Source organism: Mercenaria mercenaria, chromosome 13, assembly GCF_021730395.1.
Source record: "Mercenaria mercenaria strain notata chromosome 13, MADL_Memer_1, whole genome shotgun sequence".
In the NCBI taxonomy this organism is placed as follows: domain Eukaryota; kingdom Metazoa; phylum Mollusca; class Bivalvia; order Venerida; family Veneridae; genus Mercenaria; species Mercenaria mercenaria.
The window spans coordinates 11,175,493-11,195,330 of record NC_069373.1 but is presented as its reverse complement, the minus strand read 5'-3'; the positions used below and the strand labels follow the sequence as shown (position 1 = coordinate 11,195,330).

General features: G+C 34.8%; 1 protein-coding gene across 5 annotated transcripts in view; it reads right to left on the bottom strand.

Moving 5' to 3' along the window:
• LOC123529853 (sarcolemmal membrane-associated protein-like) overlaps nucleotides 1-19,838 on the bottom strand; it is a 96,697-nt gene that overhangs the window by 67,633 nt on the left and 9,226 nt on the right. For all 5 annotated transcript variants that reach the window (XM_045310413.2, XM_045310410.2, XM_045310411.2 and 2 more), the window contains exon 2: nucleotides 13,485-13,700. In XM_045310413.2, coding sequence (XP_045166348.2) covers nucleotides 13,485-13,700 — 216 coding nt within the window. The remainder of the gene's footprint in view (nucleotides 1-13,484; nucleotides 13,701-19,838) is intronic.

Here is a 19,838-nt window from a genome sequence, read left to right as displayed (position 1 = left end):
AAAAAGCAATAGGGGTTAACTACTCCATTTGGCCAATCATCCTACCAAGTTTGAAAGGTGTATGTTAAAGGCTTCTCAACAAATGCTACGGAAACTGTTTTCAGTGTTTATCCATATTTGGGAACAATCTGTTTTGTACGGTTAACAGCGAAAATGTACGGAAGCTGAAGTCTATTAGAAATATATTTTCGCAGTTGTTTATATTTTTATATATTATTATACATGAAAGTATATAAATGTTGACACACTAATTTAATAATTTTAATAAATCATTAAATATAAACATATCAAATTATCAAACGGCAGATTTCTTAATAAGCGGATTTTTATGTATTTCTGAAGTATTAAGATGTTATAGATGTAGGTTTCCGCTATTCTCTAAACAAAACGGATAGTTCCCGAAAACAGATGTACGGTACTGGTACGGTATGGGGATTAGGAACAACCAATTCGCACGGTGTTGGGGTAAATATCGACCTGTCCGAAAAAACTACCGCGAGTGCCTTTAAATTAAAGGCAACTTTTCTTGTGTGTTTCTTCAACCAGCACACTTCACAGAAGAAACAACTTAAAACAATGTATGTCAGGTAATTATTAATTGCTGGCATAATAAAGACTTGTATATACAAACTACAGAAAGTGGTTCTTGCTCTAAAAAGACATTTTAAATGTAAACTTAACCTTTAGTTTATGACCACTGATTCCTAACGTGTGCAACCACTAACATCCTTCCAGCATGAGAGTTGACACAGTAGCATCAGAGACAAACATTAAATGTCCTTGACTTATAAATATGTCAGTTATTCTCACTATATCCTGCTCATTGTGGAAACATGGGATCAAAAATAATTCAATTTCAACAATAACTACATTTGTACATGTGGTGCCTTTTTTCACCTGGAAATCTGGCTCAACCATGTATCAAACATGTGGCCTCTTGGTTGGCTGTGCTCTACTCTCTGTGTAGAGCTAACTGGGTGCATTAAATCAGTAATGTTGTAAAATAATTTTGCATTATACTGAATGCTAAAACATCTCACATTTAGGATTAGGAGCAAGAACTTGGCACAAACCAACTTGAATATAAATTTTATTTCTTCAAATCATATAGTTGTATATAAACAGATGATTTTAACTATTATCAATAAGAAAACAGACAGACTTTTGCTATCAGCAAATTACTTCCTGGGGCAATAAATCATTACATGAAACAATGCAAGCTTTTCATGTTAGATCTGATACATTAAAAGAAATAAAGGCAGCAGATAATTTTGTTGTTTGAAAAACTTTCAAAACTGTTAATAACAGCATAGTTGTTTGTGAGGGAATGTTCCTATTGTGTTAATAGTACTAGTAGAAGCCGTACCATAGCTCTTTGCATACTTTGATTTTTAAAACTAAAGTGATTTTTACAAGTGCACCGGTTACGATAAAAATGTAAACAACGGACTCTGTCTATGAAACTTTGAAATGAATGAATGACAGTCGATCTTAGTCATAATACTGATTGACAGTGAATGCTAATGACTCCATGTGTTGCAGAAAGGTATTTAGTTTGTAACTGTAATTTCCCATCAATTGAAATCCTCTCAAAACTGGTAAAATAATTACTTATATTTGGACAAAACTCACCGTCTTTGCCGTTCGACAGCTGCAAAAAGGGCAAATATAAAAGATTCAGTGTAAGTAATATTTCACTGGTACTACCAGTTAGTAAGTTCATACTCTGAACAACACGTCAGAGAAATTTGGGCAGATTTGACCGATTATGGCGTTGGCAGCATTAGATTATATTTTTTCTTTACACAAAAATTGCCGTTAGGTAACAAAGCGAATATGCCGATAATCCGGAGTTCACCGATTATTGTTCCAGTTCACGCAATGTAATCCAGCAATTAAACTGCATAGCTATTAGCTGCTGCTGTTATAGGGAAGTGGTAGAGTGTCTGCCTTAGGTGTGAGAGGTCCTGGCTTCGAGTCCCAGTTACAGCTTAACTATTTAGATTCTGCTAAAGCATAGTTTTGCTGTTAATACACTGTTCCAGATGTTCTAAATTTTTAGCACACAGTATCATGGATCATTATTTAGCAATCCAGATCAAAGTTGAATGTTAAATCAAATGCACCCAATTAGAAAATATTGACTATATTATGTCCCTTTGATGTTTATGCTCTCCATGTTCAAGAAGAGTTACATTTCCTTGATCACAAAATTTTCGTTAACATGAAAATATTAAATGCTCATAACTTCACACTTCTGGTTAAAATATTGTCTATATTTCTGTTTTTGAGTAATATATGGACATTTGTCTTCATTTCAAAGCTTTTTAACTTCAAACCTATGATTTGAAAAACTTAGGTACTATCTCTAGTACTAGTGCTATATTTATGTTTAAACAGTTTTCAATGAACCTTGGCAAAAAAAAAAAAAATGGCAGCTATTAGATGTCCAAATGGGAATAAAGAATTTTAAGCTCATCAGTCATTAAATGATCGAGAGAGGAGTTTGTCGTATGCAAAAAAAATGAAATCTCTTAAAATCCCGAAAGCCTTGGGTGGGTGCTGGGGGCGGGGGCACAAGTCCCTGAAGGGGGCTAGGGGTGGACCCCTTGACCCTGCCTTGGAATTGCAGCCCCTCCACCACCCCTACGAAAACTCAACAGATTTACATTGATCTCAGAGTCTTCAAATCTGGATTTCCAGATTCATCAGTAATTTCATCACCCCTGTATTTTACAAGGACATGAATTCATGGACATCAAAATGAATGTATAATATAAACATATTAATATTTATACTATAACCAGTTAGTGTATGTAAATGACTCATAATACATACAAATTATCTAATATACTGCCTGTTTGATGCATGTTATATATACGACAATAATGTAATAAATACCCAATATCTCTTTGAAGGTTTCAACATAACATTATAAAGGCATAATATCCAGTATCACAAAATAAAACATGAAATAAAAAATATAACAAAAAATCCTGAGGATATATTGTAACAAGCCTACACAACAGACTATCCTGTTTGAGGATCAAAACCAGAGAGCTTGAAGGTGAAGAATATAATCTACTGAACTAATGAGTTTATTACAACCACTTGTGAAGTTTCTCAAATTTTCTCTATGGCACACTAATCTAACTTCAATGGACTGATCCCTGTAGATAGGTCATTCATGCAGGGCTAATACCTATCAAGTAAAACTTGGGCTAAAGAAAACATTTGGGTTACCTGTAGGATGCTGACAGATTGGGAAAGTTGGTAATGTCAATAACATCATTATTGATGATTGGAATGTTCATGAATTTACCATCCATCCCTTCTCCTACAGCATCTACTACTATGATATCATCAAACCACAACAATTTCAAATTTCTACAAATATAACTATTTCATAATACAGTAAAACTTGTGTTAATGGCCACCCTTCATAGGCAGTCACCTGTCATTAATGATCACTTTGAACCCCACAAAAATGGCCATCAGCATTATAAGCAGGCCTGGAATTCAGTCAAAAACCAAAAGCCTGAAAATCTACTTTTTAAAGCCTGAAATATCCTCTTTCAATAGAGTTAAATAGGGAAATTCTAGCACTCGAAAGCCTGAAATATCCCCTTTCAATTGAGTTTTATAGGGAAATTCTAGCACTCGTTGGCCTGAAATATCCTCTTTCAATTGAGTTTTATAGGGAAATTCTAGCACTCGTAAGCCTGAAATATCCTCTTTCAATTGAGTTTTATAGGGAAATTCTAGCACTCGTTGGCCTGAAATATCCTCTTTTAATTGAGTTTTATAGGGAAATTCTAGCACTCGTAAGCCTGAAATATCCTCTTTCAATTGAGTTTTATAGGGAAATTCTAGCACTCGAAAGCCTGAAATATCCTCTTTCAATAGAGTTATATAGGGAACTTGTAGCACTCGGAGGCCTGAAATATCCTCTTTCAATACTTAAATAGGGAAATTCTAGCACTCAAAGGCCTGAAATGTCCTCTTTCAATAGAGTTAAATAGGAAAATTCTAGCACTCGAAAGCCTGAAATAAGGACCAGTCCTGAAAAATCTCAGACCTGTTAATAGGGTCAGAAACCACTGTTTGTTATTCAAAAATTCTTTTTCTGACCCAAATAACAGTAAGTTCACACCTCTTTTTGGTTTATTTTTCAACTTCCGATCAAATTTACACAAACGTAATTTTTTGTTTGTGTTTATCCTAAAACAACAATAGCATCATCCATTCTACATTACTAGAATACAATATACATACTTTAACCACATGTTATAAACAGGTACTATGGTTTCCACACAAAAGAATCACTACCTGCATTAGGTGGTCACCTGTCTAAAGTAGCCAAGTTGACATGTTCCCTTGACTGACACAGGTTTGACTGTGCTGACACAGGTTTGACTGTGTATCAGTCTAACAATTTCAGATACATCCCATGTATAATTTTTCAAAAGACCTACAAGTCTGAAGTTCGGTTTTCCCCCAACAAGGCACTTGACAGAGCTACTATATTTTAGTACTAATTAACAGCTATGTTTAGCCTTTCTAGCAAGATTGCTATGATTTTTATGTTTTCTTCATTATGTAATGAAATGAGTAAAATAAATTAATTGAACTGAATTGGTCCTGTTGCCTGGACTAGTGTGATGACTGAACTCAAACCTTACAAATAGTTACCTTAAATGGGACACACAACCTGTATGTGCTGAGACACACAAACTATATGTGCTGAGACACACAAACTGTATGTGCTGGGACATACCACCGGTATGTGCTGGGACACACAAACTATATGTGCTGAGACACACAAACTGTATGCGCTGGGACTTATCCCTAGTTGAAATATCCCTATATCTATCAAATGTAAATGTAAAACTACAAATCATATTGAGATAAAAAGAAATAGCCTGCTATAAAAATAAAGGGAGTTAATTGCAAAATTTCATCAAAGTAATAAAATTCACATTTCTAATAGGGATTTAACTCTAGGTAATGGGTCTTTTTTACCCCTTAAATAAATCTCTGACAAAATATACCAAAACTGAAAATATGTTGCTCAAATGCAACTGACTGCCTTTAACACTTTTTCACTACTCCAGGTTGATTATTTTTGCTGGTATCTTCAAAGAAATGTTTGTACAAAATGATCAAAGATTAAAAGACCAAAAGTTCCTGATATGAAGCAATGAAGGAAGATTCTGCTGATTTTAATGTTTTACAAAACATAATAAACTTAAAACACAAGTTATATGACTAGACATACCTGTAAATAATGTATATAATAGCTAATTATGAGTAAGAAAACAAAAGCACCTGTGTAACATTATAATAGCTTGAGGTATGAGGCAACAGACACTGATCTTGATGGGTGCTTTATCAGTTACCACCTGCCAGTAAGGTTTCTGTATTTTTTTTCTGGGAAATCTCTGGGATTATCGAAAGCCCAGCCATTCTATCCTGATACTGTAGTCTAAATATTTTCTTTATTTTTAAACAAACTGCAATTTACTGCACAGAAGAGGCAATCTTCCTACAAGTTTGGTCTTCCCCCATGCTTTCTGTTTGTACAATTTTTATATTCAATTCCACTAAAAAATACATTCAAACCAGATTTTGGTTTCTCATTCAAATAGCAGTAAAAAGTCAACAATAATTAACCCTTACCATGCTGGACACGATTGATTCTGCCTTTGTGACCAGTGCAGATCATGATCAGCCTGCACGTCTGTGCAATCTGATCATGATCTGCTCTGTTCGTTATTCAGTCAGTATCTTTTTGGTATTCATCCCTTTTAACAGTTAATGGTACTGTCCAAATTGAAAGATGGACAAGTTCATTATAGAAATTTAGCAGGGAAGAGGTTAAAGCCTACAAACTGAGAGACCTTTATCCAGGCAGGTCATGCAGCATAAATCCTACTGTTAGTAAAATGTCAACAAGAGGAAAACAGAGCCATAAATGGAATGAACCTAAAATGAACCATACACTACTGAACAGATCTATTCAATTTTCCAATTTTATACACTATAATTATTTCAAGGGGTTAATTATGCATCTATTGTATGGAGATAAAACTGAAAATGGATATACATCATTTTTACTTGTACTGTAACACCATCATTATTTAAACTATTTCCAAACTGCCAATGCAACATTATAACATGGAGCTTGCTAAAAATGATTTTAAAAATTGCCAACAATTCAATTATATAACTCTTCTTAGCTCTGGTAGCCCCTTGAAAGAGGTCAAGATGAGCTATAATAAACAAGCAAATTCGATGAATTGGTATCCCCCACCGAAAGGGTTTGTGGTGAGGAATGGCAAAAAAATATATCCGGCAAAAAGTTATTAAAGGATGTTAATAAGAAGCAAATAATTTCATTAGTCAAAATCAATTTATCAGAAAACAGATGTTTAATTAAAGTGTACATAATAAATGTATGATACTTTGATCCTGACTTAAGAATCTATTTTGAATGGGATATGCTTACTGTAATAAGCTTAGCTTTTAAAATTAAATGCAGTTAATTGAAATGTGAGCTTGAAGTTTAACTGGAACGAAATATTGTCTTTGAGTGGTTTGGCACCAGGTGTTGCTGTTTAACATTTGAACTTAAAAAGAACAGATGTCCTTAAGAGAACACAGGTAAGATATCTTGAACATGGCTGAGGGCAAGGTTTGTGCAGTACGTCACAACTTAACATGTTGAAGGTTTGAACATTTAAAAAAAAAAAAAAAAAAAAGGAATAGAAATATATATATGTATATATTTATTTTTTTACTGGGTGTGGGTGCAGGGGAACGGGAGAGGAAACAAAATTTCACATGTTGATTATAAATACTGATGGGATGGAACATTAAAAAAAAAAGGTAAAAGGGTGAAATTGTGTGTGGGGGTGGGGCAGAGGATGCATGATCAGTGGTGGGCATGACTGGGTGGAGGAGTGAGGTGGGGGAATGGTACAACTTGTATCTTGATAAATAATCATGGAAAGTTTGAAAAAAAACTAAAATAAGAATTTATTTTTTTATTTTTTTTTAGGGGGGGGGGGGGTGTAGGGTGGGTGGGTGAGTTGGGTTGGGAGGGGGAGGGTGTGTGACCAAGGCAAGTGGGTTACCAGGTGTAGGTGCGCAACTTTACATGTTTATAATAAATGTTCACAGAAAAGAATGAAAGAAATTTTATGAAATTCTGCCAAATGGTAAGTTTGTTATGTACAAATATGTGGATTTTTAGACAATTAAAGGGCAATAACTCTGAAGTTACAAAAGAAATCCGTACAAAATTGTGTGTGCACAACCACATTATAGTGCTCTAAATTGATTAGTCTGGCGTTACTTGGGCAATCTGTATGAAACTTGATGGGCCCCATAACCTCATAGTAGTGAACATGTATATGAAGTTTGTTTAAAAAAATCTAAAATAAGGAATGGTTATTTTTTTTTTTGGTGTGTGTTGGGGGGGGGGGGGGGGGGGGGGGGGGGGGGGGGGGGGGGTGTGATCAAGGTAAGGGGGTGACCAGGTGTGGGTACACAACTTCACATGTTTACAATAAATTTTCATGGAAAAGAATGAAAGAAATTTAATGAAATTCTACCAAATGGTAAGTTTGTTATGTACAAATATGTGGATTTTTATACAATTAAAGGGCAATAACCTGAAGTTACAAAAGAAATCCGTACAAATTGTGTGTGCACAACCACATTATAGTGCTCTAAATTTTTAGTCGTAGGCAATTGTGATGAAATGATGCATAACCCATAGTAGTGAACAGGATAGTTTGTTTTAAAAAAAATGTAAATTATGAATGTTATTTTTTTTTGTTTTGGTGTGGTGGGGGGGGGGGTGTCGGGAAGGGAGGGGTGTGTCAAGGTAAGGGGGACAGGTGTGGGTACACACTCACATGTTACAATAAATTTTCATGGAAAAGATGAAGAATTTAATGAAATTCTACAAATGTAAGTTTGTTATGTACAAATATTGGATTTTATACAATTAAGGACTCTTAATTTACAAATAATCCAAACTAAATTGTGTGTACACAACCACATTATGGTGATCTAAATTCTGTTTAAGTTTCATAGTTCTAGGTCAAATATATCAAAAGTTATGATGCAGAAATTGCCATATTTATAGTACCCTATATAATTAACACTAGAAACTTCTAAGGGCTATAACTCTGGTGTTACTTGGGCAATCTGACTGAAACTTGACGGGCCGCAAGAACTCATAGTGGTGAACATGTATATGAAGTTATAAATAAATATTCCCAACCATTTCCTAGATATGGCTCTGGACGGACGGAAAGACGGACAACGCCAAAACTATATCCCTCTGACTTTCGTCGGGGGATAACAAACTTGATAGAGAACAATACAACAATGCTACAAACTATGTTTGGTGAAGATAAAACAAGCATTCCATGAGAATATAAAGTTTGAAGTTTTTTTTCTGTTCTTAACATTTATAGTCCATATAAATGGTCAAGCAGGACCTTGAGAGAGGCCAATGTATGGATATTATATACAAAGTTAGGTGAATTTTCATCAAGTAGTTCACAAGAAGTCATTTTAAGATTTTTTTTATCTATTTCCATCTGTGACCACCCTTAAAAAGAAGTCAGGTAGTAGTTTTTCATCTGGAAAAAGCTTGTGAAGTCCATCCATGCAAGGATGATTCTGACCAAGTTTAGTGAAAATCCATCAAGAAGTTCATAAGTCTCAAGTAACAATCAAATGTCAGATGACACATAATGCTAAACTGCTTTACCTCAGCCTTATTAACAGCTGGTTAAAGTAAGTTAAATATCTTACACTTTAGATATATATAATTGCTCAAATCACCCTGTTAACAGTGGAGTTTGGGATGAGACATACCTGTGAATGACAATTAAATTTCCATTTTTGTGTGTTTACTGAGCTTTTACTACCTACCAGAAATTTAAGAGAATCATACTCTCACACAAGCCAGGATTTCTTCTCCGAGAAATAATATGACTAAATTAAGAGTAACAATCTTGCTAAACTGGTCAACTGTGTTTCTATAATCCAATAAGATCTTTCCTCATTCCTTAACAAAGATGCCTTCAGTATTCTGGTATTGATCAAAGCATAATGAAGCCAAAGCTGACATCTTCACAGCAGCAACTTTAACTGATCAGAAAATAATGGGCCCCAGTAATCATCTACAATGATTCATCTTTTCCTAGAGAAATGCAAGTCAGATGAGACTGTTGACAAGAAATATCAGTATATCCTAACTGTCTATGAAAATAAGCCATTGTCTGTCAAGTGACCTAAATCATCAGGAATGATTTCCTTCATTAAAACAGGAATGAGGAATAATCTGTGTCAAATAAACTAAGGGGTGTAAGGAAATGTTTGTTTGTCACATTTGGGGGTGGGGGGCATTGGTCTTTATGTTGCTAAAGTGCCTTAGTTCTGTGAAAAAGGGTGTTTTTTTGTTCTTGCTGTTGTTGCATGAGCCTAAAAAATAATGCCTTCAGTGGAGTATCATACTAGATTTATATAGCGTCATTTTTATGTTTATAGGTACATGCAGATACCTTTTTTATTTTAATTTTGATTTTGCAATCAAATATTATATTGTTTATATTTTGATGTCCACAAATTGTTTTCTCCCTGAATAAAGCCATTAGTATTTCAATAATTGTGTAAAATATCTTTTGGTTTGATTAATTCTTAAATGTGCATAACTCAAATGCTTAACATATACTTAAAAAATAACTATAACTATTTTTCTAATTGTTCAGGTTTTATCTAGAATTCACTCTATGAAGTTTCACTAGTACTACAGTAGACCCAAACATTCTTTAGGGGCTGACTGGAAACAAAATGGTCCACCAATCAATCAACAAAGCAAAACAATATTTCCCCTTTTCTTACCAGGGGGCGAAATAAAGGTCTTGATGCTGAAGTGGGTAATATTGCCTGCTGCACAGTAAATGGGCCAAATGTGTTAGCATCAAAGTCAAAAATTAAAGTTCAAGATTTCTTACCTGTTAAGCCTTTTTCATGAAGTTATATGTTTTAACTTCATAAAAAAGTAATATAATAGATAACTTTTTGCTGATTTTTGTTTTTATACATCATTTTCTATCAGTGGTTGGGCAAGGGGACGGACGTTACATGGGAATGTAAAAAGCTTGTTTCTGAAGCTGTTTACTGTCATTAAGATGAGAAAATTCACCAAATCAGTAAACCAGTACATCTTTACAAGAAACTTATAAAAAATTTGCCAAAAATTGAAAAAAAAAATTTTTTTGTTATTTTACCTGTCGAAGCAGAGAAGGAAAAAAACAGCCATACTCATATTTTTCCTGTTACCATTTATAATATTATACTTAATTGGATAACAACCTTTTAAATGAAGACACAAGAACATCAGTTATTAAACAATTCAGTTTTTTGTATATTTCTTTTTTATTCAGGCTTCAAAACTAGTAAAGAGAAACTGATGGCAAAGGGGGACGGACGTTACATTATGAGGGGACGGACGTTACACTAATTATATACATTTGTTTTTCAAGCTTTAATGTGGCTCTACTGAATAAAAACAGATTCTGTTAATGTTAAACCTATCTAGATGAACGAAAAATGATACAAAGTAATAAAATAAAAAGAAATATGCTGAATTAGAGTCTTAAAATATGGAGGGGAAAAGAAAACAGTATTTTTTAATCAGGAAATTGATAGTGTTCGTCCTATGTATTCACTGACTTACTGAAAGGTGTTTCTAAATTTTCATTATTATGCTAATGTCATTCAATAAAAGATATGTGTGTGGTAATGGTACATCTTACTGCTAGAGTTAAGTAAATTAGGATGGACGTTACAAATTCACCATAATTTCTAACAATTTTTTTTTGCAAAAACTATGTTGAAGCATAAAACAAAACGAAACAGAACAAAATGAGAAAACGTATTAAAATATTTCTTTTCATGAACATGTAAATGATATGTATCATATAATACCATACACTTTTAAGAAAGTGACAGTAATCATCATCTCAGCACAAGAAGGGGATAAGAGCTCTGACATCAAACACTTTTTTAACCGAGGTGAGGAGGATCATTTTGTTTCACTTTGAATTTCACAGATACCACTATAAATCATATTAATATACATAGATTAAGAAAAATCCCTTAAGTATGTAATCTGAAAGTAATGCTGAAAATACATTTATATAGACAGTATTTTCTATTCCCCTGTTTTGGGGATTGAAGGAAGGATCCATTAGGAGGGGAAAAATATGCTGTAATAACAAATACTATTTGGGTCCTTAATATGAGTTTGAAAAAAAAATACCCTGGACCCTGTACAACAGTTGGTACATTTACTTAAAATATCAGATTTTGTTTATGAAATGATCATAATTTAGACAAAAAATTTATTCAATTTAAGGGTCTACACAACCATATGGCCATCATTACTGGCATGAGCCTGGATCATAAAATTAGTTCAACTTAAAAGAATTTCACACATTTAGTCCCACTCTAATCTGCATATGACAGCAAGCTCCTCCCCTTTCTCAGTTTTTCAAAAGAAATCACTTTGTATATACAAGGTTCATTAACGAGTCAGTGTTTTTACAAGGACTAGGTATGGATCCAGAAATGTATATACAGGGTCCAGTTTTATGGCACCTTGTAAAACGCTTAAGTTTTCCCGAAGTATGTGTTTATACAAGACTCGTTAAGAGGGTAAGTGTTGTTTTTAGAATCTTACAAGGATCCAGAGATATATACATGTATAAACTGGGCCCAGTTAAGTGGATCCATTTTATCAGTTTTGTATATTTTTCTCATGTTGTTTTTATAGCCAACTGTTGTTCCAGCAGGGGTCTCGTTACATGTGACATATTATTCTTTTGAATAATGTCCTCATATTTGTAAATAAATGTTTCATTGGGAATGATTTAACACACACCATCTTTATTTATCAATATATAACCTACAAAAAGTTACTGATGAATAACAAAATCAGAATATATGAAATATTCAATTATCACAATTTTTGTAAATCCGTCCCTTTTCTGTAACGTCCGTCCCCCTATTTTTCAGATGAAGATGATACAACATCATATAAATCTAAATGAATCTTTTTATTTATTTATTACTTATTGATGCATGTCCTATCAAACAGGAGTTAATTTCATTTAAATTTCCTCACACAGCATAAAAAACAAAGATTTTTGCTCTAATTTTCAGGTTTTTTTCTAGTTTTCAATTTAAAATACTCAAAAGTATGGAAAAAAAATTTTTTCAACATTGTTTTTGATAATTTCATACTTTTTACATACTCTTGTGAAATAATAGTATCAGATATTACCATCAAAACATGAAAACACTGCATTTTGTACAAGATTAAGAAAAGCATATATAGGGGGACGGACTTTACACATAACTTTTGATATTTCGTCATTTTTTTCCCAGCAAGGCTGCAGATCTATTTATTTTTCATTTTTTCATGATAGGTATGTCTTTAAGCATATATGAAAGTAATTAATATCAATATATTCATATTCAATTATAAAATAATAGTGGGGGACGGACGTTACACTTTTTTTCACGCAAATGGTTTTTTGGGTGCTTAAATGGACTTTTTTACTAAAATGTCCATTGATAAGCGCTGCAAGCATTTTTTTCATATTCTACAAATACATAGTAAGACAGTGAGCAAGAAAATTATTTTGAATATGTAAAATTAAGACATTTTGTGTTCAATTCAAAATTTAGCATTTTTGTTAAAAACAGTGGTGTTACACGAGTCACTCTTTATTATCATATTCATAAAAATGTAACGATTTCAGTGATCATCAATGTTATATATCATTTTAAAGCTAATAAAATTATCTGTTTAAAGGTATTCAAATCAAACTTATATTTTGTTATTTGAAAATACTGTAGCATTTTTTGAAAAGTGTAAATATCCAATGCTAACGCATTACATGAAAAAACGGCCTATTTTCAGCCATAAAATGGCTTTCAAATTTTTTTTTGGTTGATTATGTGATTTTTTTTTTACTGCAGCATTTGAATACTAATAAGACACATTGAAAACAGTTTTAACAAAACTTGAAACAGATGTTCCTCTATAAATAAAATGCAGTTACCTGTTTTTTGAAAAAATTGGCCCATTTACTGTGCAGCAGGCAATATGCCATTTGTAGATTATTTTTCACAGATATGTAGTTTTGTGTCATTCTACGTATTTTTGCTGTTCAGAAACATCCTAACACTAGCCAGAGATGGGGAACAAACAAAATTATGCCACCAATAGAATTGACACGGAGAACATTTTGTGAGCCAGGGAAGCTAACAGATGCAAACTCGCAGTCTCTTGGCTAGTGGTATGAAGCTCTTCAAGTCAAAAGATATATTAACAGATTTACAAATTATATTATATGTAGTATTGCTACATGTAGTAAAAATTTACTACTTACAATTCCATTCTCATACCACAGCATGGCATGGTTTCTGGAGAGCACTTTACAGTCAAAGATGCCATTGTTTGGAGCTGGTCGGGCGCGAGCAACTGACCTCCCTATCTTCATGGGTTCCAGGAGGGCTATGTGGCGCTCCTGGAAGGGATGCGAGTTCTGTCGGCATGATAGGATGGCTAGCGCCGACATGCTGGAGTTGGCCTCTGCTTCCTCTACCTGTAAATAAATTATAGCAAAAATTTGTAACAGAGTTACCAATGTCCCCGCCTAGGGACATTTTTCAAACAAGAGGGCCAAAATGGCCCTATATCGCTCACCTGTTATCATTGCAATTAAGGACAAGAAGGTCAAAAAATCATAATCAAGATCAAGCAAAAGAATTATGAGAAAATATAGTTGAAATTTTCTTAAAAGTTACTTCAAATAAAATCATTTTCAAATCTGGCCAGTATTTTCATGCCCGAAGGACTACATCAGAGGAGGATAGGAGCAAAATTTTGACTGACGAAGCCCAAAGGACAGGAACAACAAAGGAAAGAATTTAACCAAAAAAAAAAAAAAAAAAATTCTAACAAGGTACAGATATGTCAAAATACACCTAAAAATTGGAGGAACCATCCATGTTGTACCACAGAAAAGTGGTCTCGGCTTTTCCCTACGGCCAATAATAAACAAGAGGACCATGATGGTCCTGAATCGCTCACCTCATCCCACATGATCCAGTTTTGAGTATGACGTCGTTTTTTCTATTATTTGACATAGTGACCTAGTTTTTGAGCTCATGTGACCCAGTTTTGAACTTGACCTAGATATTATTAAGATAAAAATTCTGACCAATTTTCATGAAGATCCATTGAAAAATATGGTCTCTAGAGAGGTCACAAGGTTTTTCTATTATTTGACCTACTGCCCTAGTTTTTGATGGCATGTGACCCACTTTCAAACTTGACCTAGATATCATCAAGATGAACATTCAGACCAACTTTCATACAGATCCCATGGAAAATATGGCCTCTAGAGAGGTCACAAGGTTTTACTATTATTTGACCTACTGACCTAGTTTTTGACAGCACGTGACCCAGTTTCAAACTTGACTTAGATATCATCAAGGTGAACATTCTGACCAATCTTCATGAAGATTTCATGAAATATATGGCCTCTAGAGAGGTCACAAGGTTTTTCTATTATTTGACCTATTGACCTAGTTTTTGATGGCATGTGACCCAGTTTCGAACCTGAACTAGATATCATCAAGGTGAAAGTTCTGACCAATTTTCATGAAGATCTTGTGAAATATATGGCCTCTAGAAAGGTCACAAGGTTTTTCTATTTTTAGACCTACTGACCTAGTTTTTGACCGCAGTTGACCCAGTTTCGAACTTGACCTAGATATCACCAAGATGAACATTCAGACCAACTTTCATACAGATCCCATGAAAAATATGGCCTTTAGAGAGGTCACAAGGTTTTCCTATTATTTGACTTACTGACCTAGTTTTTGACGGCACGTGACCCAGTTTCGAACTTGACCTAGATATCATCAAGGTGAACGCTCTGACCAACTTTCATGAAGATCTTGTGAAATATATGGCCTCTAGAGAGGTCACAAGGTTTTTCTATTTTTAGACCTACTGACCTAGTTTTTGAAGGCAATTGACCCAGTTTCGAACTTGACCTAGATATCATCAAGGTGAACATTTTGACCAATTTTCATGAAGATCCATTGAAAATTATGGCATCTAGAGAGGTCACAAGGTTTTTCTATTTTTAGACCTACTGACCTAGTTTTTGATGGCATGTGACCCAGTTTCGAACTTGACCTAGAATTTACCAAGATGAACATTCTGACCCATTTTCATAAAGATCCCATGAAAAATGTGACCTCTAGAGATGTCACAAGGAAAAGTTTACGCACGGACGGACAGACGGACGCACGCACGGACGACGGACACTGCGCGATCACAAAAGCTCACCTTGTCACTTCGTGAATGGTGAGCTAAAAACATATTGCATGCCATTACAACATCTTCCTATACAGTTCTGGCTACCATAACTTAACTGACGCTGTTTTTATTTTCTGATGGTTGCATCCATTAAGTTATGGCGAAACCCCATTTGGTTACCTAACCAGTATCAAACCGCAACATCTCGCACAGCCACTCTTGAGAAACTGATTACGTCATTACACTGTTCAGAGCACGAGGTTATTTTTGAAAATCAAGATCAAAATTTTACCTATTTATGAATTAATTTAATCATTAACATAATAATTTACGATAAAATCAATAAACAAGAGGACCATGATGGTCCTGAATCGCTCACCTATCCCCACATGACCCAGTGTTGAACTAAGTATGACGTCGTTATTTCTATAATTTGACATGGTGACCTAGTTTTTGAGCACATGTGACCTAGATATCATCAAGATAAAAAATTCTGACCAATTTTCATGAAGATCCATTGAAAAATATGGCCTCTAGAGAGGTCACAAGGTTTTTCTATTATTTGACCTAATGACCTTTTTTTGAAGGCACGTGACCCACTTTTAAACTTGACCTAGATATCATCAAGGTGAACATTCTCACCAATTTTCATGAAGATCTCGTGAAAAAATATGGCCTCTAGAGAGGTCACAAGGTTTTTCTATTTTTCGACCTACTGACCTAGTTTTTGACCACACATGACCCAGTTACGAACCTGACCTAAATATCATCAAGAAGAACATTCTCACCAGTTTTCATGAAGATCCATTGAGAAATATGGCCTCTAGAGAGGTCACAAGGTTTTTCTATTTTCAGACCTACTGACCTAGTTTTTGACCCCACGTGACCCAGTTTCGAACCTGACCTAGATATCATCAAGGTGAACATTCTGACCAATATTCATGAAGATCTCATGAAAAATATGGCCTCTAGAGAGGTCACAAGGTTTTTCTATTTTTAGATCTATGACCTAGTTCTTAACCCACGTGACCCAGTTTCGAACTTGATCTAGATATCATCAAGGTAAACATTCTGACAATTTTCCTGAAGATCCATTGAAAAATATGGCCTCTAGAGAGGTCACAAGGTTTTTCTATTTTAGACCTACTGACCTAGTTTTTGACCGCCACGTGACCCAGTTCGAACTGACCTAGATATCATCAAGCTGAACATTCTGACCAATTTTCAATGAAGATCCATTGAGAAATATGGCCTCTAGAGAGGTCACAAGGTTTTTCTATTTTAGACCTACTGACCTAGTTTTTTGATCCCACATGACCCAGTATCGAACTTGATCTAGATATCATCAAGGTGAACATTCTGACCAATATTCATGAAGATCTCATGAAAATATGGCCTCTAGAGAGGTCACAAGGTTTTTCTATTTTAGATCTACTGACCTAGTTTTTACCCCACATGACCCAGTTTCGAACTTGACCTAGATATCATCAAGATAACATTCTGACCAAATTTCATGAAGATCCATTGAGAAATATGGCCTCTAGAGAGGTCACAAGGTTTTTCTATTTTTAGACCTAATGACCTAGTTTTTGACCCCACGTGACCCAGTTTCGAACTTGACCTAGATATCATCAAGATGAACATTCTGACCAATATTCATGAAGATCTCATGAAAAATATGGCCTCTAGAGAGGTCACACGGTTTTTCTATTTTTAGACCTACTGACCTAGTTTTTGACCCCACGTGACCCAGTTTCGAACTTGACCTAGATATCATCAAGGTGAACATTCTGACCAATTTTCATGAAGATCTTGTGAAATATATGGCCTCTAGAGAGGTCACAAGGTTTTTCTATTTTTAGACCTACTGACCTAGTTTTTCATGGCACATGACCCAGTTTCGAACTTGACCTAGATATCATCAAGGTGACTATTCTGACCAACTTTCATAAAGATCCCATGAAAAATGTGACCTCTAGAGTGGTCACAAGCAAAAGTTTACGGACGCATGGACGCACGCACGCACGGACGGACGACGGACGCCGCGCGATCACAAAAGCTCACCTTGTCACTTTGTGACAGGTGAGCTAAAAAAACCATACATTAAAGCTATATCACCTAAAGCTTTCAAAATGTACCTTGTTTAAATAATATATTTAAGATACATACATGTATGTACAATGTAAAAAATAATCAACAATAACAACTAAATTTATCTCCGCATTCTTACTGCTTGAACATCTTTTAGAAAGGTGTTTGAAACAGACGAACAATTAATATAAATATATTATATATAAATTTTCATAATAGCAATGTATAAAAGTAATTTCTAATTTGCAAGCAAGCTTGAAAAAAATTCTACACAATAAACACACAAAATATAAGCATGACAACACATGAAAACAAGAGGGCCAAAATGGCCCTATATCGCTCACCAGTTATCATTGCACTTAAGGACAAGAAGGTCAAATAATGACCTAGTTTTTGAAGGCATGTGACCCAGTTTTATACTTGACATAGATATCATCAAGGTGAACATTCTCACCAATTTTCATGAAGATCTCATGAAAAATATGGCCTTCAGAGAGGTCACAAGGTTTTTCTATTTTTAGACCTACTGACCTACTTTTTGAACGCATGTAACCCAGTTACGAACTTGACCTAGATATCATCAAGGTGAACATTCTCACCAATTTTCATGAAGATCCATTGAAAAATATGGCCTCTAGAGAGGTCAAAATGTTTTTCTATGTTTAGACCTAGTGACCTAGTTTTTGACCGCAGTTGACCCGGTTCAAGCTTGACCTAGATATCATCAAGATGAACATTCAGACCAACTTTCATACAGATCCCATGAAAAATAGGCCTCTAGAGTGGTCACAAGGTTTTTCTATTATTTGACCTACTGACCTAGTTTTTGACTGCGTGTGACCCAGTTTAGAACTTGGCCTAGATATCATCAAGATAAACATTCTGACCAATTTTCATGCAGATCCCATGAAAAATATGGCCTCTACAGAGGTCACAAGGTTTTTCTATTATTTGACCTACTGACCTAGTTTTTGACCGCACATGACCTAGTTTCGAACTTGACCTAGATATCATCAAAATGAACATTCTGACCAATTTTCATGCAGATCCTATGAAAAATATGACCTCTAGAGAGGTGACAAGGTTTTTGTATTATTTGACCTATTGACCTTCTTTTAGACCGCACGTGAACCAGTTTCATACTTGACTTAGATATCATCAAGGTGAACATTCTGACCAATTTTCATTGAAGATACATTGAAAAATATGGCCTCTAGGGAGGTCACAAGGATTTTCTATTTTTAGATCTACTGACCTAGTTTTGGACTGCAGTTGATCCAGTTTCGAACTTGACCTAGATATCATCAAGATGGACATCCTGACCAATTTTCATGCAGATCCCATGAAAAATACGGCCTCTACAGAGGTCAGAAGGTTTTTCTATTATTTGACCTACTGACCTAGTTTTGGACTGGACATGACCCAGTTTCGAACTTGACCTAGATATCATCCAGATGAACATTCTGGTCAATTTTCATGAAGATCTTATGAAAAATATGGCCTCTAGAGAGGTCAAAAGGTTTTTCTATTATTTGACCTACTGACCTAGTTTTTGACCACAGTTGACCCAGTTTCAAACTTAACCTAGATATCATCAAGATGAACATTCTGACCAACTTTCATGCAGATCCCATGAAAAATGTGGCCTCTATAGAGGTCACAAGGTTTTTCTATTATTTGACCTACTGACCTAGTTTTGGACCAGATGTGACCAAGTTTCGAACTTGACCTAGATATCATCAAGATGAACATTCTGACCAATTTTCATAAAGATCTTACGAAAAATATGGCCTCTAGAGAGGTCACAAGGTTTTTCTATTTTTAGACCTACTGACCTAGTTTTTGACCGCACGTGACCCAGTTTCGAACTTGACCTAGATATCATCAAGGTGAACATTCTGACTAATTTTCATAAAGATCCCATGAAAACTGTGTCCTCTAGAGTGGTCACAAGCAAAAGTTTACGCACGGACGGACGGACGACGGACGCTGCGTGATCACAAAAGCTCACCTTGTCACTTTGTGACAGGTGAGCTAAAAAACATACCTTAGAAGGTTTAAGTTCTCAGAAAAGGTCAATAAAAACGATTCTATACCACCTATTGGTTTAAAATGAAGAGCACCCTGATCATGTGACAGCTTCAATGACGGACAAAATATTGCAGACAGGGGTACCAATTTGAAACTTGTGTGTATAACTTGTGTTCAAATTATGTTGCCTGGATTATTTTATGCCAGATCAAAAGAAAAATTGATTAGAAATATTTTAAGATAAAAGGTGAGTCCATTGCGTTTCATTTGATGAAATTATAGCGTGACA